Source organism: Paramisgurnus dabryanus, chromosome 20 (assembly GCF_030506205.2).
Source record: "Paramisgurnus dabryanus chromosome 20, PD_genome_1.1, whole genome shotgun sequence".
NCBI lineage: Eukaryota > Metazoa > Chordata > Actinopteri > Cypriniformes > Cobitidae > Paramisgurnus > Paramisgurnus dabryanus.
In genome coordinates this window covers 8,447,309-8,467,220 of record NC_133356.1, presented here as the reverse complement: position 1 = coordinate 8,467,220, position 19,912 = coordinate 8,447,309, and the positions used below count along the sequence as shown (strand labels likewise).

At 38.2% G+C, this 19,912-nt stretch overlaps 1 protein-coding gene across 2 annotated transcripts in view; it reads left to right on the top strand.

Moving 5' to 3' along the window:
- Window positions 1-4,575, top strand: part of LOC135786705 (tripartite motif-containing protein 16-like protein) — a 38,862-nt gene extending 34,287 nt beyond the window's left edge. The window contains exons 1-7 of one of the 2 annotated variants that reach the window (XM_065296224.2): window positions 1,960-2,531; window positions 2,636-2,691; window positions 2,828-2,923; window positions 3,029-3,262; window positions 3,432-3,588; window positions 3,686-3,745; window positions 3,851-4,575. In XM_065296224.2, coding sequence (XP_065152296.1) covers window positions 2,201-2,531; window positions 2,636-2,691; window positions 2,828-2,923; window positions 3,029-3,262; window positions 3,432-3,588; window positions 3,686-3,745; window positions 3,851-4,377 — 1,461 coding nt within the window. In that variant the 5' untranslated portion in view covers window positions 1,960-2,200 and the 3' untranslated portion in view covers window positions 4,378-4,575. Of the gene's footprint in view, window positions 1-1,959; window positions 2,532-2,635; window positions 2,692-2,827; window positions 2,924-3,028; window positions 3,263-3,431; window positions 3,589-3,685; window positions 3,746-3,850 lie in introns of those variants that run through there. The other variant, XM_065296223.2, reaches the window with a different exon arrangement.
- Window positions 4,576-19,912: the final 15,337 nt, after the last annotated feature.

Below are 19,912 nucleotides of genomic sequence, written 5' to 3'. Positions count from 1 at the left end.
ATTTGCGTCGTATCCGTTGGTGTACGTTTGAAATTTAAAAAAAATGCATTTTGGTCATCAAGGAAATGAATCCTGTTTTAAGATTTTTTTATATTTGTACTGAAAACACGAAAAAATGCTTAGAAAGTAATTTTTTTAGTGTTTCTAATTCAATTCATTGAACAATTTCTGTAACCTGAATCTATTTTTTCCTTTTTTTTATTCCGTGCACAAATATGACATACCTCATCAAAACTTACTTCTAAGGTACTACTTCAGCTTATTTCATAGCATTGTAAACCTAAAGAACAGAAGGAATAATGCAAAATGTAAACACATTTAGCATACACAAAACAAATGCACAGAACCATACTGTGTTCAGTTCACTACATTGGTTTATTATTTTAATTTAACATGAGTAGTTACCTTAACCCCCGATGACTTTTTTCATATCTTATGACAACTTAAGTTCATTGCTGCGTCTGAAACCGCCTACTACATACTATATAGTACGCGAAAAGCAGTAGGCGAGGCGAGTAGTATGTCCGAATACATAGTATTCGAAAAACAGTATGCGAAAAGTACCTGGATGACCTACTACTTTTTGCAGTGTGCATACGATGGACGCTTCACTATCCCATGATGCCCCGGACGAGGAGTTATCCAACGAAGAAGAAGAGGCACGCGGCTGTTTTCGCGCTGAAATGACATGACGTGATGATGACGTATGTCACGTGATGTAGCAAGATGGCGGATGTAGTACGTCCGAATCTCATTCATACTACCAGGATTCATACTATACAGTACCTACTGTTTTAACGGCAATTAAGTAGGTACTTCATCTAATTCAGTACCTACTATACAGTATGCGGTTTCGGACGCAGCCTACGTGTCTCATAGTAAATTCTTCTTCGCTAAATCAGTGGCGCGTAACTAAGAAATCAGTGTAGCTCGCGGCCCCCTCTGCTGGTGAAAAGAATCATTACATGATTGCTCCGGTCTGGTACTACATGCTACATGCTGATCAGGTTTTTCAGTGTATTTGCTGGTTTTGTTGGACGTGCTGTAAAATGGGGACTTTTCCAGGGACAGAACAGCCAAAAATGGGACTGGAAAACGGGGACATCTGGTCACTTTAGCGTAGAACTGTAGTGACTTAAAATATCTTTTGAATGCTATATTTTTGCTATTGTTACTAAAATGTTCCTAAACATATCTGTCCGCTACGTTGCATAATATAAAAAGAATACATTATGTATTTAAACATTTTGAATAAAAAGGGTTTGGGTTTAGGGGTTAAGGTTTGGGATAGGGTTAAGGTGGTAACGCTAAAATGGTTGAAGGAAATTATACAGCAATCTTTATGGAATTAAAAATACATAAATGTTTTAAGTTTAAGTTTTTAGCTAACATAATAATGCTTCATTTAAATGTTGCAAATACGTCTACATCGTACGTTTTAGTATCTATTTAAACATACAAATGTTTTTTAAAGTTATGTGTAAATACTACGTGAGACCAGGCTGAAACTGTAGTGTACTTGAAAATCTGATAACGCAAGGCTTCATGACTGACTTCACACATCAAACTGCATATTTGACATGCACGGATACAGATGACATCATTATTGTAAAAGCACACACTGTACACAGACGTCACCGGTGTTTTCACTACAAAACAACATTATTAAGATTAAAAGATTAAATCCTGACCCTTGTTTAACACATAGATGTGTCATCAGTTTTTATTCTTTGACCAAGCATAAAAAATCCAAATATTCAGGTGCAATACGGGTACTCATCACATCATTTTTTTATAAATATTTTTTAAATTCTTTGGACTTGAATTTAAGGGATATTGTATATTAAAAGAGTTTAATAAACTAAACTAAAATATTTTTTAAATTTCGTGACTAAAATGCAATTTTCTCAAACATTTGTGTCTATAGTGTATAGTGAAATGTATTTCTTCTTCTTCTGCAGAGATTGCTGTCACCGGTACAACAGCACACTTAATAATGCATAGCTTTTATTTGAATGCCTTTACAAGAACCTTATGTAAGAAACTTCATTCCTCTGGATTATTTGATTGACTGTTCAGTAAATAAAAACATCTGCAACACGCCCAACAGAAAAAAACCTGTTTCATAGACAAACACACGGTGAGATATATAACCCGTTCACTCAGTCTGTACTTCACACAACTCTTTCTCTCATGTGAAATGGCAGACAGCAGTATTTTATGGGCTGAGGAGCAGTTCAGATGCTCCATCTGTCTTGATCTACTCAAGGATCCAGTGACCATACCATGTGGACACAATTACTGTATGAGATGCATTGGATGCTACTGGAATCACGATGGACAAAGTGGAGCCTGCAGGTGCCCACAGTGCAGAAAGAGCTTCGCTTCAAGACCTGTTTTATTTACAAATGTATTGTTGGCTGAAATGGTGCAGAAACTGAAGAAGATTACAAATCAAGATGATGTGAGATGTGACGTCTGCACTGAGCCGTGTGTTAATTGTCAACATCAACATGAGAATTCAGTTAAAGGTAAGAAATACAATTTGATTTATGACACAGGACGACTTCAGGAGATGACACAATAAGTTTGGAGATTTACTGACTGACTATCCAATAATGTATTTTTATGACAGATAAACACAGAAATCATCACACTGTAACAGCTGTGTCAAAAATGACCAAGATACAGGTATATACAAGTTACATTTTATAAATTATATTATTTTTGAACATTTCTATAAATGCTTCACACCAAAACATGCATAAAATGTATGCTGCTGATGTTTAAAGTTTCAAAGTTTTTTTTTTTTTTAAATGTCCAACAGGGTCATTTGGGGCAAATGCAAAAAAAAGTTCAGCAGAAGATTCAACAGCGAGAGCAAGAACTTGAGAAGTTAAAAGAAGCTGTAGAGTCACATAAGGTGAGTGTTTAGAAGAAGTGAATATATAAATATTGTAGTCGCTTTGGATAAAAGTGCGTAAATGTTCAGTAAATGTAAATGAATGAATTGTTTGTGTCGTGACAGCGTTCTGCACAGACAGCAGTGGAGAAGAGTGAGAAGATCTTTACTGAACTCATCTCATGCATTGAGAGAAGTCGCTCTGAGGTGACACAGCTGATCAGAGATCAGGAAAAGGCTGTTGTGAGTCAAGCTGAAGGTCTCTTGAAACAGCTGGAGCAGGAGATTAAAGATCTGAGGAGGAGAAAAGCTGAGTTGGAGAAGCTTTCACAAAATCACGATCAAATTCATGTCCTCCAGGTAAGAAACAAGACAAACGTCTTTAACATTTCCCTCAGCTGTGTTTGCAAGCATAACTGTTTTGCACAATAAAGCCCGGGTAAACCACCCTGACTTTGTGCTGACAGATGAACATTTATATTTTTAAGATGTTTTGTAAAGTAATTTGATCTTTTGTTTCTTTGTGTAGAGCTGCAAGTCTCTTTCTGTCTCTGGATCTTCAGAATTACCCAGAATCGATGTCAGTACTCTCCTCTGTTATGATGATGTTGACAAATCTCTTAATAAACTCAGAGACAAACTGCAGAGTTTCTGTAGAGAGGAAATCAAAATGATATCTAGTACAGGTACATTGTTTCACAATAATTTATTCATTCAATAAATATCGGTTTAATTTACTCTTGACATGGATTTAACACGGCAGATGTCTTTTTGTTTTCATAGTGATAAAATGTCAAATCATTTCCAGTACACTAGATGAAAACCGAGAGAATTTTCTCAGATGTAAGTTTGATTGTGATCAACATGAAGATGAGTTATTGATCTCAGTAAAGTGTTATATTAATCCTGACACATACACTAATAAGATTATATCTTTATCTTTACCAGATTTCCGTCACTTCACTCTGGATCTAAACACAGTAAATAAAAACTTTCGTCTGTCTGAAGGGAACAGAGCGATTACAGACACGGACACCACCTATAAATACCCCGAACATCCTGACAGATTTCATGGTTGGAAGCAAGTGTTGTGTAAAGAGAGCGTGAGCGATCACTGTTACTGTGAAGTTGAATTGACTCGGAGTAATGCCGTGTCTATATCAGTGTCATATAAGAGCATCGGTCGAAAGGGAATGGGTGATGAATGCCGATTTGGATATAATGATCAGTCCTGGAGATTATTCTGCTCTCCTTCCAGATTCTCATTCTGTCATAATAAAAAAGTCACAGATCTTCCAGTAATAAGCAACTGTTGTAAAATAGGAGTGGATGTAGATCACAGCGCAGGCGTCTTGTCTTTCTACAATGTTTCTGATACAATGACACTCATTCACAGAGTCCAAACTACATTCACTAAACCTCTCTATCTAGGACTTGGATTAAGCATGAACTCAACGGTTAAACTGGCGTCTTAGGCTTGATGAAACTATAGTTTTAAACTTCTGTTTGTCACTGTAAATAACTTAATTTTTGTACTTTAAAAACTGTAATATTATTTGTAGAATTGTATAATATAATAATTAATGTAATAAAATGCAACACCGTTTTTTTATAAATTATACATTTTATATATTTTTTGTCACATGCAAGAGAACAACTTAAATCTTTATTAAAAATTTTTTTACAATTTGCACTTTTGATTTTCTTATTTGCAAATAAAATGGTACAAACAATCGCACTTGGCATAAATACAACAATAGAAACAAACATAAAACAAAACAATCAGTCAATAAATGGTAACAGTATAATGTACATACAGCAGTATATGGGAAAAATGTGCAGGGGTTCATTTTTGATAAATTTTTATAAATAATAAGTTTTTCGTATGCGTAGCACAACTTTCGTTTCGTTTCATTTTATGTATTGTTTATTTCATAGTTTTTTCCTATTTTCTTATTTTTGGGGTTAGAATCACTAGAACTAGAAATAGAAACCAATACATCCCATCCAAAACCCAAATCTAACCCCAAGTGACAATGATTTAAAAATAAGGTAAAAAAAAGAGAAAACAAAACATTAAATGACACGATAAAGAAAGTCGTGCCACGCACACGAAAAACTATTTATAGAAAGCCGTGCAAGTGACACGAAAAAGACATCCGTGCTCAAGGCACGAAAAATGCTGAATTTCGTGCTATGGACACAAATAAATTAATACAATTTTTGCGACTATAACACGACTTTCTGTGAGATCAAAAATTTAAGGTGGTTCTTATTTTTTGTTAATGTTTTGAAATATGATCCAAAGGTCTTAGCTTTTCCTAAACATATAAGGTGACAGGACTTTGGTTATTTACTTATCAAATCCTGCAGTGCCAGAATTTTTACATTTTTTTAAATATGCAAATTGTACAGTCTAAAACGTACGCAATGCAGACAATGTTTTGTTTTAGGGATTGTTTTTGTTATTTTATCTGTCCAATAATGCATGTCATAAACTACAATGAAACCTGTGCTGACAGCAAAACAACATACGTGCATGTTTGCATTCCTTCAGTATTCCACGTCAGTACAGACAGTTTTAAATAAGCTAGAACTTTTAATGAAGTGTGGAACATCATGTGACATAAAAATCTACATTTATGCATTTGGTGGACGCTTTTATCCAAAGTAACTTACAGTGCATCAAGGTTAACATTTATCGTGTTTCTTCTTTGTCTTTGTAGCTCATGAGGAGCAGGGTTGAGCTACACAGGAACAAAGTAAAGAAAATATTGCCCACCTTTAAATACACGCATACACCTTTGATTCAAACTCACACGTATCACATGATGGAATTAAGAAAACCGGTATCCATAATTGAATTACTTAGATCCAAAAAGGTTTTTTATTATTAAAAAAAAAATTATCATGGGAAACCATTTTTTTTTCAGTGTTTAAAAAGGTATTTGTTATAGTTTCACTCTATTTACAGTGTGGCACAGACAGAGAGCTTGTCATGAAAATCCTTGAGAAGAAGTTCATTAAAAAGGGAGTAATAATTTAAGGTAATTTGTATCTGTTCTTTACACAGAGATTTCACCTGACTTCAGAAGATATCAACTTTTACATGTGCTCCTACTTAACCAGAGGCATGCCCATAAAAAATCAAAGAGGCGTCCATTAATCTGTTACTTGTCTTTTAATCTGATTAATATGCAAAATATTATTAATTCTGTGCTCCATCGTTGTCACTTTTCAGAGATTTTTGCCATTTTGATAGTGTTTTGATCGTGTTACATTACTTTATTTTAGCGGTAGGCGCTGCAGTCCACGCAGTCGCAGACGTCATAGCATCAGAGCGAGCTCACGAGCTCTTGCTGTTGCATTTTACTATCTGAGGAATTAAAACGTGTAAGAAACCCTCACAACATTTCTAAACCCCAGTACGGTGCAGTTAACCTCCTTTGTGTAGAAAATGTATGGTTCAAAATGTGGCCGTCTCAACGTTAAATTAGTAGAGATTTAGATTCATCTTCTTGGTACAACGCCAAAGTTCTCGGGGGCGAGGAATCACACATGCTTATGAGGTAAAATTGAATGCAAAAATCCATTCCTCTAATAATTTTATCTAAACATATATTTTTTAAATATTATTGAACGTAAAACTCAATCACGTGGCTATAGCTTATGTCATTTTCGTTGTTTATGGGTTAAATTACATTAATTGGATCATACTTGTTGGTACTCCCTGCACTTACTAAACTACATTCCACAAATCAACAGATGATTTAATATTTTGGCTAAACGTATGTGGTTTTTAAACAAGGCCCAGTGTGTGAGACTTCTGCACGCATACACTGGAATAATTCACAGAAAATGATTTACTCACCCGCCGCTTGGCGCTTCAGTGTGCAAAATGCATATGACACAATTAAACAAGTCATTAAACCAAACGTAAATAAACAAAACATGCCGTTTAAGATGCAAATATGATGCCAATATGTCATTAGTCCGATTGAATAGTATTTGATATAAAAGTTAGTCAACACGTTTATTTTTGAGGTTTTGCATTAGGCAGATGCGCTCAAATTGTTAGAAATGTAAGTGCCATGGAAAAGACTGAAAGCTCTATAATATTTCGTTTGATGTCTGTGTATGCACACATTTCTGTGAGCTGTGCACACTGTGCCCTCTTAAAAAAAGCATGGCGCCCCTGCGTGTAACCCTCACAATACACTGTCACAAATGAAGAAACCACACTGAAGCGCCAAGCGGCGGGTGAGTAAATGAGTTTCATTTTCTGTGAAGTATTCCAGTGTATGCGTGCAGAAGTCTCACACACTGGGCCTTGTTTAAAAACCACATACGTTTAGCCAAAATATTAAATCATCTGTTGATTTGTGGAATGTAGTTTAGTAAGTGCAGGGAGTACCAACAAGTATGATTGTTATTAAAGATTAATGTTTGTTAGTTTAATGCTCTTAGAATACAATAGAGACAGAGCGCAGTTATGCAAATTTAAAAACCACGCCCACCGGGGGGGAAACAAATCCAACCGTCTCCATTGACTTTGTATTGCGAGAGGCCGCCTCCTGGCTTATAAAAAAAACAGAAAAATGCCTAAAAGCTTCTGTGTGACAAGATGTACAGCTAACAAGCCAAAATATCCAGAAATAAGTTTTTATAAGCTGTTGAGTCGTAAAACCCAGCCTTTAAGGAGAAAAAAGTGGATCGCCGACTACGTTTCCTCCTAGTTTTCAGGTTATGTCACGCTGCGCTCTGTCTCTATAAAACAATATGGGGTGGTTTCTCATTAGACTAGTCCTAGACTAAAATAAAAGTAAGAGCTCTCCAAACTGAAAACAACTTGCACTGACATATCTTAAAATACACCTGTGCCCTTTCTTTTGCTTCAAAATGCACGCAAGTAGGGTTTTAGTAAGGCATGTTTATTAAAACTAATTATATTTCCTAATTAAACTAAGGCCTAGTCCTGGTTTAAGCTGATCTCTGTCCGGGAAACCACCCCTATGTGTTTAGTGTTACGGTTCTGGTGCTAATTTGAGTGAAGTAAACACAGATTACGCAGAGCACCTTTTAATTCCAACATGACAGTGCTCCTTTGTACAAATCAAGGTGTGGAAGAACTTGACTTGTCTTCATAAAGCCCAGGACTGAACCCAGGCCAGCTGAACACCTTTGTTATGACTTGCAGGCTCTAACACAAACAATCATCACCAAAACCCAATGATTTGTACACAGGGTAGAAGTCATTTTGGCACATAAAAGGTCCTTTCCAAAATTGTTGCGACAAATATGATTTTTTTTAAAATGTTGTATGTTAGAATATTTGTTTTGGTTGGAGTAACTGGAATAGATAAACATGTTTATTGATTCTTAATGCCATTTCTGCATATATTGCTACAAACCCAAATCTGAAAAAGTTGGGACACTGTAGAAATTGTGAGTAAAAAAGGAATGGAATGATTTACAAATCTCATAAACTTTTATTTTATTCACAATAGATTATAAATAACATATCAAATGTAGAAAGTGAGACATTTTGAAATGTCATGCCAAATATTGGCTCATTTTGGATTTCATGATAGTTACACATTCCAAAAAAAGTTGGGACAGGTAGCAATAAGAGGCCGGAAAATTTAAATGTACATATAAGGAACAGCTTAAGGACTAATTTGCAACTTATTAGGTCAATTGGCAACATGATTGGGTATAAAATAGCCTGTCAGAGTGGCAGTGTCTCAAGATGGGCAGAGAATCACCAATTCCCCCAATGCTGCGGTGAAACATTTCTCAGAGAAAAATTGCAAAGAGTTTGAAGTTATCATCATCTACAGTGCATAATATCATCCAAAGATTGAGAGAATCTGGAACAATCTCTGTGCGTAAGGGTCAAGGCTGGAAAACCATACTTGATGATCAGGGCCGCCTTAACCTAATGTGAGGCCCTGGGGCTGAAAGGTTTTGGAGGCCCCCCATCCCCTAAATTTATAGTTTGATTTTTTTTAAGTGTAATATCTAAGTAATCTACATCACAAAATGCATTAGTTTCTTTTGAGACATACAACAGTGAGTTTTCCCTCTTTGACCCAGAAAACACCATAATATATTGTTATTAACATATCACTGAGCCCACTTGAGCATAAACACAAGACACTTTATTTAACACCCACACACACAGCAACTTGTGGTGATAATAAAACCAAAATGTGGGAAAGTATATATGTTTATAAGCTTGATGTTTTTATTGTTTTTGGAATATACAAATTTGCAGAAAATTGCGACTCACTAACTAAATGCTCACAAATAGTTTTAAAAATATAATAAGTTAAAGTTAGTTTTAAAGTGAAAATGCATTAATGATAACAAAAGATAAGTCTTTATAGACAGAATTTTGTTTTTTAATCAGTTATTTATTTTGTAGGGTATTGAAGATATAGTATGCATTGTATTTAGTATTTATGCATACATAAGCATGTAAAACGAACAAATATGAATATGCACAAACCAGACAGGGAACATACCTGTATATAAGATCTTTAGATAATGAGATTATAAATATATGAATGGTGCTATCAGGGGATGATCATGTGAGATGGTCTTGTCGCTCTTTACTTTAGACTTGCACCTTTACCGTTGCGTCTCTTTCTCGTCTTTCTAAACCAACAGATGTGTACTGTGAGCTATCTTCGCGTCAAACTACATCGCTCCAGCTGCGCACGCGTCACTGATATAAACGCGAGTAAACTTAAACTTTATAACAACCAACAGCATTATGTGCGGGAACTCCTTTCTTTATTTGGCGGCACAGTTTTTTGTGCACGTTTAGAGAGACTTCTGCTTGCCAGAGACTCAGCTGCACGAGCACAGAGAGAGTGAGCGCGCGCGCGAAAGAGAGAGAGAGAGAGACCTGCACCTCACTAGTGCTTATTATGAAATTTCTGAAATTTCTCTTTCATTTGATGGTGTATTATTTCCCGTTTCTCGTTCACACTCAATCTAACATGCAGGAATGCCAAGTTGACAACGCGCACTTAATTACATTATGCGGAATGGAAAAATCTGTTACGTCTGATATTTTATTTCATGGTAAGTTACCACGGACCAATCAGCAGCCATGCAACGTGCAATTAGAGTGATTGACAGAAAACCTGACAAATTACAAAACAATATGACCTTTTCAGCTCATCATGAACGCGAACATGGGAGGCCCCTGAACTTGGGAGGCCCCTGGGCTTCAGCCCAGGTAAGCCCGTGCATTAAGGCGGCCTTGTTGATGATCTTCGGGCTCTTAGATGGCACTGCATCACATACAGGAATGCTACTGTAATGGAAATCATAACATGGGCTCTTGAATACTTTCAGAAAACATTGTCGGTGAACACAATCCACCGTGACATTCGCCTTAGTCGGCTAAAACTCTATAGGTCAAACAAGAAGCCATATCTAAACATGACCCAGAAGCGCAGGCGGTTTCTCTGGGCCAAGGCTCATTTAAAATAGTCTTTGGCAAAGTGGAAAACTGTTCTGTGGTCAGACGAATCAAAATTTGAAGTTCTTTTTGGAAAACTGGGACGCCATTTCATCCGGACCAAAGAGGACAATGACATCCCAAGTTGTTATTAGCGCTCATTTCAGAAACCTCCATCTCTGATGGTTTGGGGTTGCATGAGTGCGTGTGGCATGGGCAGCTTACACATCTGGAAAGGCACCATCAATGCTGAAAGGTTTATCCAAGTTTTAGAGCAACATATGCTCCCATTCAGACGTCGTCTCTCAGGGAAGACCTTGTATTTTCCAACATGACAATGCCAGACCACATACTGCATCAATTACAACGTCAAGACTGCATAGAAGAAGGATCTGAGTACTGAAATGGCCAGCCTGCAGTCCAGATCTGTCACCCACAGAAAACATTTGGTGCATCACAAAGAGGAAGATGCGACAAAGAAGACCTAAGACAGTTGAGCAACTAGAACCCTGTTTTAGATAAGAATGGGACAACATTCCTATTCCTAAACATTGGTCCTCCTCCAGCTGTTCCTTATATGTACATTTAACTTTTCTGGCCTCTTATTGCTACCTGTCCCAACTTTTTTGGAATGTGTAGCTCATGAAATTCAAAATGAGCTAATATTTGGCATGACATTTCAAAATGTCTCACTTTCTACATTTGATGTGTTATTTATATTCTATTGTGAATAAATGAGTTTATGAGATTTGAAAATTATTCTATTCCTTTTTTACTCACAATTTCTACAGTGTCCCAAGTTTTCTGATTTGGGGTTGTACATTCCTGATGACAACTGGTTTATCACTAGATTAAAAAGCAGGTTAGTTGAACTGTTGATGTCAAATTCCTCTTCCTTCGCTTTGCGTATAGATCAACGTGTATGTAGTTTTTAAACTTTTAAAAGGAAACCATATAATGTAGATCCCAGAGGAGCAGCCAATACTTTTGTCTATATAGGCCTGATTTTAAAGGCTTAGCCAGGATTTAGGCTTTAGACAAATTAAGATGTTTAAGCATTTTTTGTGTCAATCTTTATTTGTGGTGGCAAATGATGTCCCTATGGAACCAATCACAGAACGGGGAGGGGGCAGCAAGACGATGACGACGTCTATGCGACACACTGAAGCAGTTTTGTTTATCCAACAAAGCAGCAGATGCAAAAATACTTTTCGATGCAGCCTTAGACAGTATTCTAAGTAGTTTTGAACGCAAGTTTATTCTAAAAAGAGCAACTTTTGGCTTTAAACAATTCTTATATCCAAGAAGCATGTTTGGATATGGCAAGACATGATAGCCACAGAGTTTTATAGGACCTACCTGCAAGGCACACTGGAAAAAATTATTCATTCAATTTAAAAAAAATTTAAGGTAAGTGGTTGCAATCAATTTATTTAAGCTACATTTAAACAAACATTTTTTTTGTTGTTGTTTAAATGTACCTTAAATAAATTGATTGCAACCACTTACCTTAAAAAAATTGAATAAACTGAATGAATTATTTTTTTCAGTGCATCGTCATCGACAAAGTCCATTTAACTTATTAATAAATACCACTTACCATTTATATCATATTGTCATTATGCCTGTAGCCTACCTACTATGGTTGTCACAGTGCCACAGTTGTGTTGCTTTTCAATATCAATACACAGCTACCGGTTTAGTTGCATAGCTTTCAGCTGTGTGCGCACGTACCCGATAAAAGTTGTTGATGCTTGAATTGACGAATTACATACGTCATCTGGTATAAATGAAAGGATTCTCTGTGAGACTGGTCTGGTGTTAGCCAGGATAATAATTTACAAGAGTTGAAATAAACTTTAAATAACAATAAATTATTAAAGGTTTCCATGTTTGAATTATGTAGGATAAACACAATTAGTGCACTATCACGTTTTTTTTTGTTTTAAAATACATATTTAGTTGAGTTTGAGAGATTGCATTTGTAACAAAATATGCATGCTCCCGCAATACCTTAGAGAGGTAGCATGGATTGTAATTGCAACAATATGACATTTTTAACACATTAAGTGGTTATATTGTGAATATAAATGTAATTTAACACGTACAATTTTATTAAATTGTTTTAAAATGTATATATTCTGTAATATTTAAGAAAAAAGTAGTGTCCCCCAAACTCATGTCTGTGGTGTTACAGCAATGGATGTTGTCCCTTTAAGAAAAGGGGGAAATCTATTTGGACTAATTCCTCTGTGTAAAGGTCACTGCAGGTGCTGGTTGATGTATCTGAGGTGTGCATGGTGAGTGCATTCTTTCTTATTAATTTCTTTAAAGTTAGCGAAATTTCTGACAATTTCATGTGTCGTGCTTTATAAGTGTCTGTGGTGTTATGTTTATAACTTGCAGATTTTAAATATTTTAATAAAAATTTTGATAAATACATACTTGTTAATATTTCGTAAATGTCTCCTGATCTTGAAATCATCATGATGGCAGCCTCCATTTTAGAACAAACTGGATTTAGGCTAATTTGTCTGTGGTATTACTGTCTTTCTACTTCAAACATTACATTTTATTAATAGAAAACAAGCATTTTTACAATTTTTGCCTCTCATTCGCCACCCCAAGCGAAGAATGACTCCATTATTAAACATGTCTTAGAAAAAGACGATGCTTGAGACAAAACAATGGCACTGGCATATTTTAAGATCTGTCAGTGCAGGTTATTTTCAGTTGAGACTGGTCAAACATGTAGTAGTGTATCACATAACCAAATTCAGCACTGCAACCACAGAGGGGCGGTATTGAGTTTCCAATCCCATACAAAACAAAATTTGATTCTACAATGTCTTTAATTCAAAATACACGTATTTGTTATCTCTCTGACTGGTAGCGATATTGCTTTTTATAGTAGTACAACATGGGGCATTGTATTATAGTATTGTAATATGAGGATGTTCGCCCAAACCCTTTTTTATTGGAATTTTATTGTTATTTCATATAAATTGGCCGAACATTTTCTCAACAATACACAGGCAATGTCTTCATCTTAAACAACATGTTGACAAAAAGCCAGATGGGGTAAAATCTTTGCGTGTGAGGGAGAGCTCCCTCACTACCTCCCACACTTTCGTGCGCCTCACGCGCTACCTCCCACACCTCACACGCTACCTCACACACCTCACGCGCTACCTCACACACCTCACGCGCTACCTCCCACACCTCACACGCTACCTCACACACCTCACGCTCTACCTCCCACACCTCACACGCTACCTCACACACCTCACGCGCTACATCACACACCTCACACATCTCATGGGCTATCTCCCACATCTCCCGCGCTACATTTTGCGAAAATTAACCATGGTTATATTGTGGTAAAAGTGTAGTTACCATGTTTTTTTGGTGTATTGATTACTATCAGCAAAACCATGGTTTTACTACACTAACTATGGTTTTACTATGGTTTTTAAAAAAACATGATTGTCAAAACCATTGTTATTTTGGAGTTACTATGGTTTTACTACAGTAACCATGTTTTTTTGGTTTTAACTGTACTGTAGTAAAACCATGGTTAATTTTCGTACCTCACACACCTCACACGCTACCTCCCACACCTCACACACCTCCCTCGCTTCCTCCCACACCTCACGCGCTACCTCTTACAAAAATTAACCATGGTTATATTGTGGTAAAAGTGTAGTAACCATGTTTTTTTCTTGGTGTATTGATTACTATCAGCAAAACCATGGTTTTACTACACTAACTATGGTTTTACTATGGTTTTTAAAAAACATGATTGTCAAAACCATTGTTATTTTGGAGTTACTATGGTTTTACTACAGTAACCATGTTTTTTTTGTTTTAACTGTAGTAAAACCATGGTTAATTTTCGTACCTCCCACACCTCACGCGCTACCTCCCACACCTCCCACGCTACCTCCCACACCTCACGCGCTACCTCCCACACCTCACGCGCTACCTCCCACACCTCACGCGCTACCTCCCACACCTCACACACCTCCCTCGCTACCTCACACACCTCACGCGCTACCTCACACGCTACCTCCCACACCTCACGCGCTACATCACACACCTCACACACCTCCCTCGCTACCTCACACACCTCACACACCTCCCTCGCTACCTCCCACACCTCCCACACCTCACGCGCTACCTCACACACCACCTCACACACCTCACGGGCTACCTCACACACCTCACGCGCTACCTCACACACCTCACGCGCTACCTCACACACCTCACGCGCTACCTCACACACCTCACGCGCTACCTCACACACCTCACGCGCTACCTCACACACCTCACGCGCTACCTCACACACCTCACGCGCTACCTCACACACTACCTTACACACCTCACACGCTACCTCACACACCTCACACACTCCCTCGCTACCTCCCACACCTCACACGCTACCTCCCACACCTCACACGCTACCTCCCACACCTCACACGCTACCTCACACACCTCCCTCGCTACCTCCCACACCTCCCTCGCTACCTCACACACCTCACACGCTACCTCCCACATCTCACGCGCTACCTCACACACCTCCCTCGCTACCTCACACACCTTCCTCGCTACCTCACACACCTCACACACCTCACACACCTCCCTCGCTACCTCCCACGCTACCTCCCACACCTCACGCGCTACATCACACACCTCACACACCTCCCTCGCTACCTCACACACCTCCCACACCTCACACGCTACCTCACACACCTCACGCGCTACCTCCCACACTTCACACGCTACCTCACACACCTCCCACATATCATGGGCTATCTCCCACATCTCCCTCGCTACCTCACACACACCTCCCACATCTCATGGGCTATCTCCCACACCACACGCGCTACCTCCCACACATCACCCGCTACCTCCCACACCTCCCACTCCTCACGTGCTACCTCTCACGCGCTACCTCCCACACCTCACACATATCATGGGCTATCTCCCACATCTCCCTCGCTACCTCACACACCTCCCACATCTCATGGGCTACCTCCCACACCTCCCACATCTCCCTCGCTACCTCACACACCTCCCACATATCATGGGCTATCTCCCACATCTCCCTCGCTACCTCACACACACCTCCCACACCTCACGCGCTATCTCCCACACCTCCCACATCTCATGGGCTACCTCCCACACCTCCCACATCTCCCTCGCTACCTCACACACCTCCCACATCTCATGGGCTATCTCCCACATCTCCCTCGCTACCTCACACACACCTCCCACACCTCACGCGCTATCTCCCACACCTCACGCGCTATCTCCCACACCTCACGCGCTATCTCCCACACCTCACGCGCTATCTCCCACACCTCACGCGCTATCTCCCACACCTCACGCGCTATCTCCCACACCTCACGCGCTATCTCCCACACCTCACGCGCTATCTCCCACACCTCACGCGCTATCTCCCACACCTCACGCGCTACCTCACACACATCACGCGCTACCTCCCACACCTCACGCGCTACCTCCCACACTTCACGCGCTACCTCTCACTCCTCACGTGCTACCTCCCACACCTCACACGCTACCTCACACACCTCACGCGCTACCTCCCACACTTCACGCGCTACCTCTCACTCCTCACGTGCTACCTCCCACACCTCACGCGCTACCTCCCACACTTCACGCGCTACCTCTCACTCCTCACGTGCTACCTCCCACACCTCACGCGCTACCTCCCACACTTCACGCGCTTCCTCACACACCTCCCACATATCATGGACTATCTCCCACATCTCCCTCGCTACCTCACACACCTCCCACATCTCATGGGCTATCTCCCACATCTCCCTCGCTACGTACCACACCTCACGCACCACCTTCCACACTCTCACGCGCTTTCTCTGTGTGTTAAGTCAGTATTATCGATGGTTGTTAGGCTGTTTCTGTTGCATTCTGTCAAAAAAATTTTTTTGCTCTTGATGTGAGGCTTGTTTTATTATTATTTATTCATGACTTATATTGGTTTATGAAAGTTCAGACACGCGTGCAACCAAGTATGTTAGAGATGGCCATTTGTAAATAATTTACAGAAGATGAATTGCATTTTGTTGTCCAAGTACTTGGGAGGGCACCTACCGGCAATACTTTAAGATTAGCGAGGTGTGGAGGCTTCCATGTTTCCAAATATTGTTTAACCCATTTGTGCCTGATTCTGCGCCCCGAAACATTACATTTAATGCTGGTGCACGCAGCATCAGATGCAAATGTGTTAAATGAATTAAAATTAAATGAATTAAAATAAAATATATTTTAGCCTTAAGATACTTAGTCTACCCACTAAAATAAGATGAACCAAATAAAATGAGAAAATATTTATTTTATTTTATTCATAGCTCAAACAAATGTATAAATGGCGTATGACATCAAGCTTACGGTACTTTGATGTCACATGTAAGACGGCCTATAAGTAAAATGAACCCCATCTAAACACATATCATCACCCAGAACTGGGAAGAGAGCGGGCTTATTAGACATGAGAGAGACTAATTAATATGTTAGCTTGAATTGGAATAAGCAATGTCCATACCCCAATATCCTTTACATAATAATGTTCATTTAATGAAGAATTCGCAGGTTTACAAAGTTGAACTGCAGGGTAAAATAATGGCTATGGCTTTGAAAACTTTACAACTATGGTAAGAAACAAAGATCCTGTAAAATAAGTAAAATACTGAACCATCATATTTCTTCACAATCTGCTCCAGCAGAAAAAAATATATCATTATACTTATTCAACAGCCATCACAAAAAGCGCAAACAATAAATAATTGCTAACTAATGTAGTGCACAAATTATGTCTTATAGACCTTTTGCGTGTTTGCAAACAGAGATGACGTTTTTTGTGGCCGGAGCCCAACTGGTGGCAGAAAGTGACAGCTCCGCAATAGGGGTGTTTTAGCGTTAAACTGTTATTTTTATGGATCCTGTGTTCTGTAGAAGTCTGTTTCCCCTATATTTCTCTTAAGTGTAATGTTTCTTATAACGTTTTCATCAAGTTACATTTATTTTTTAAATAAATTAAAAGTTTAAATGGCTTGGCTACTGATGTGTGCATGTATGTAATGTATATGTATTGTTCTTTATTGGTAAATCAATTATTTTTACAGTATGAATCGCTGAAGTACTTATAAGAGCAGTACTATCATGTATTCTGTATAATATCATTTATTAAATATTTCATCATTTCCTGTTTTCAATTTCTTCCTTATATTTTTAGCCTACGTGTTTGTTCTAAAACGATTATGTTTACATACAAATTAATTTGTATAGGCCTGTTTATATATTATTAACACTTTACATCGTGTGTGTGTGTGTGTGTGTGTGTGTGTGTGTGTGTGTGTGTGTTTGTATGTGTGTGTGTACCTGGTAATTATCACGTTGCGGGGACCAATTGTCCCCACAAAGATAGGAATACCAGTGTTTTTGTGACCTTGTGGGGACATTTTGATGTCCCCATGAGGAAACTAGCTTATAAATCAAACAATATGATGTTTCTTGAAAATGTGAAGTAGCAGAAGGGTTTCTGTGATGGTTGGGGTTAGGGAATGGGGTAGGTAAAGGGAATAGACAGTGGCGGAACTAGAATTTTTTTATTGGGGTGGCCAAAGCTACTTTAGGGGGTCCATAGTCCATAAAAGAAAATGACGTGTAACCATGTATCAAGAAAGCATAAATGATTGCATTAGATGTAAACATAATAAGGGTGAATTTTAAATTTTTCTACTGTATTTCTTACATCTGATTTACTGTCTGTTAAAGGGATTCACCCAAAAATGAAAATTCTGTCATTTACTCACCCTTATGTTGTTCTAAACCTGTATTTTATTTTAATAAATACAAAAGAAGATATTTTGATAAATGATGGTAAGCACACAATTAATGGTATATCCATTGAATTCCATCATGTTGTTTTTATTCCAACTATGGAAGTCAATGGTTACAGCTGTGTGCATACCATCATTTATCAAAATATCTTCTTTTGTGTTCATCAGAAAAAAATAAATTCGTACAGGTTTAGAACAACATAAGGATGTAAAATGATGACAGAATTTTCATTTTGTGAACTATCACTTTAATGAAGCAAAAGATCAGGAAATCTAAACTCCATGATAAACCTTAAACTTACTTCAGATAGCAGAGCTCAACACAAAGGATGTTTGGATTAATCTTTATTTACGAAGAGACAGAAGATGCAAAAGTTTTCTTTTTTCTTTTGATATTTAATTAACTTTAATGACAGAGAGACTTCAACAGGTTAGGCTAAGACCGAATGCAATAAAATGTTTATTCGTTTAAGACGTACAGTAACCAAATGTTTACTATGAAAATCACCAAGACAGCTATTTTGACATATGAGCATTTGTCCGTTTAAGCCAAAAAGACGCGAACATGAAGTCGTTTATGCTCTGCCTGTGCAGGCGCACTATCGGATATGCGCGTCGCGCTTTCAAGTTCAATGTGGCAATCCAGTCGAATTAACAATCATACAGTAGCATATAAAGATCAAGTCAAGAATGAAAACATGGTGCTGGGTTTTGTTGTAATAAGAATTGGCAATCTTAGACTTTATTCAGTCCACAAGAAAATTACCACACTGCAGCATATACAGTGAAATCATGTAGTATAAGCAATGTCATCTTCACTTACATCATTTTAAAGAGATTCCAAGCATTATGTAGACATAACATTTATCTTTTGATGGTATGAAAAGTATTCGTTAAGTTACAGTAATTTTTCTGACGCGTTTTTAAAAAGGCGTCACTGATGAAGAGATAACAGAATGCGCATTATGTATATTTTCTTAATTTTGTGAAAAGCACAACATTGTTTTTATAGACACACAAAAAAATGACACTTTAACGTTTTAAATGATGTATAAATCATATCTGTATGTCCAAAATCAGCAGAGTGATCCAAGTCTCTTTGCGCAGTGATTGAAAAATAAAGAGTTTGCGCCGCGAACACAGGGAGGGTTAATATTCATAATGTTTGTTTTTAACATTGTGCTGCGCTGCCGCACGTCGAAAATAAACATAGCGATTAAGTGAAAGTAGCGCATTAAATTTGGGGTGGCACACGGGGTGGCCAGTGACATGTCAAGGGTGTCTGCCACCCTGGACCCCCCCTCTGGCTCCGCCACTGGGAATAGAATATACAGTTTGTACAGTATAAAATGTATTACGTCTATGGAATGTCCCCACAAAACATGGAAACCAGAATGTGTGTGTGTGTGTGTGTGTGTGTGTGTGTGTGTGTGTGTGTATGTGCGTGCGTGCGTGCGTGTGTGTGCTATGTTTATATATTTATTAGTAACGTTAAACATCATAATTTAGAACAAACAGGAAGAAGACATAGGCTAAGATAGAAGGTAAAAAGAAGTAACAGAAAACGAAAAAAATATGAAAACTTTAATAAATAGTAACATTATTGATATTATGGACTCATTCGAAACTTTAATCTTTCTAAATAAATTATAA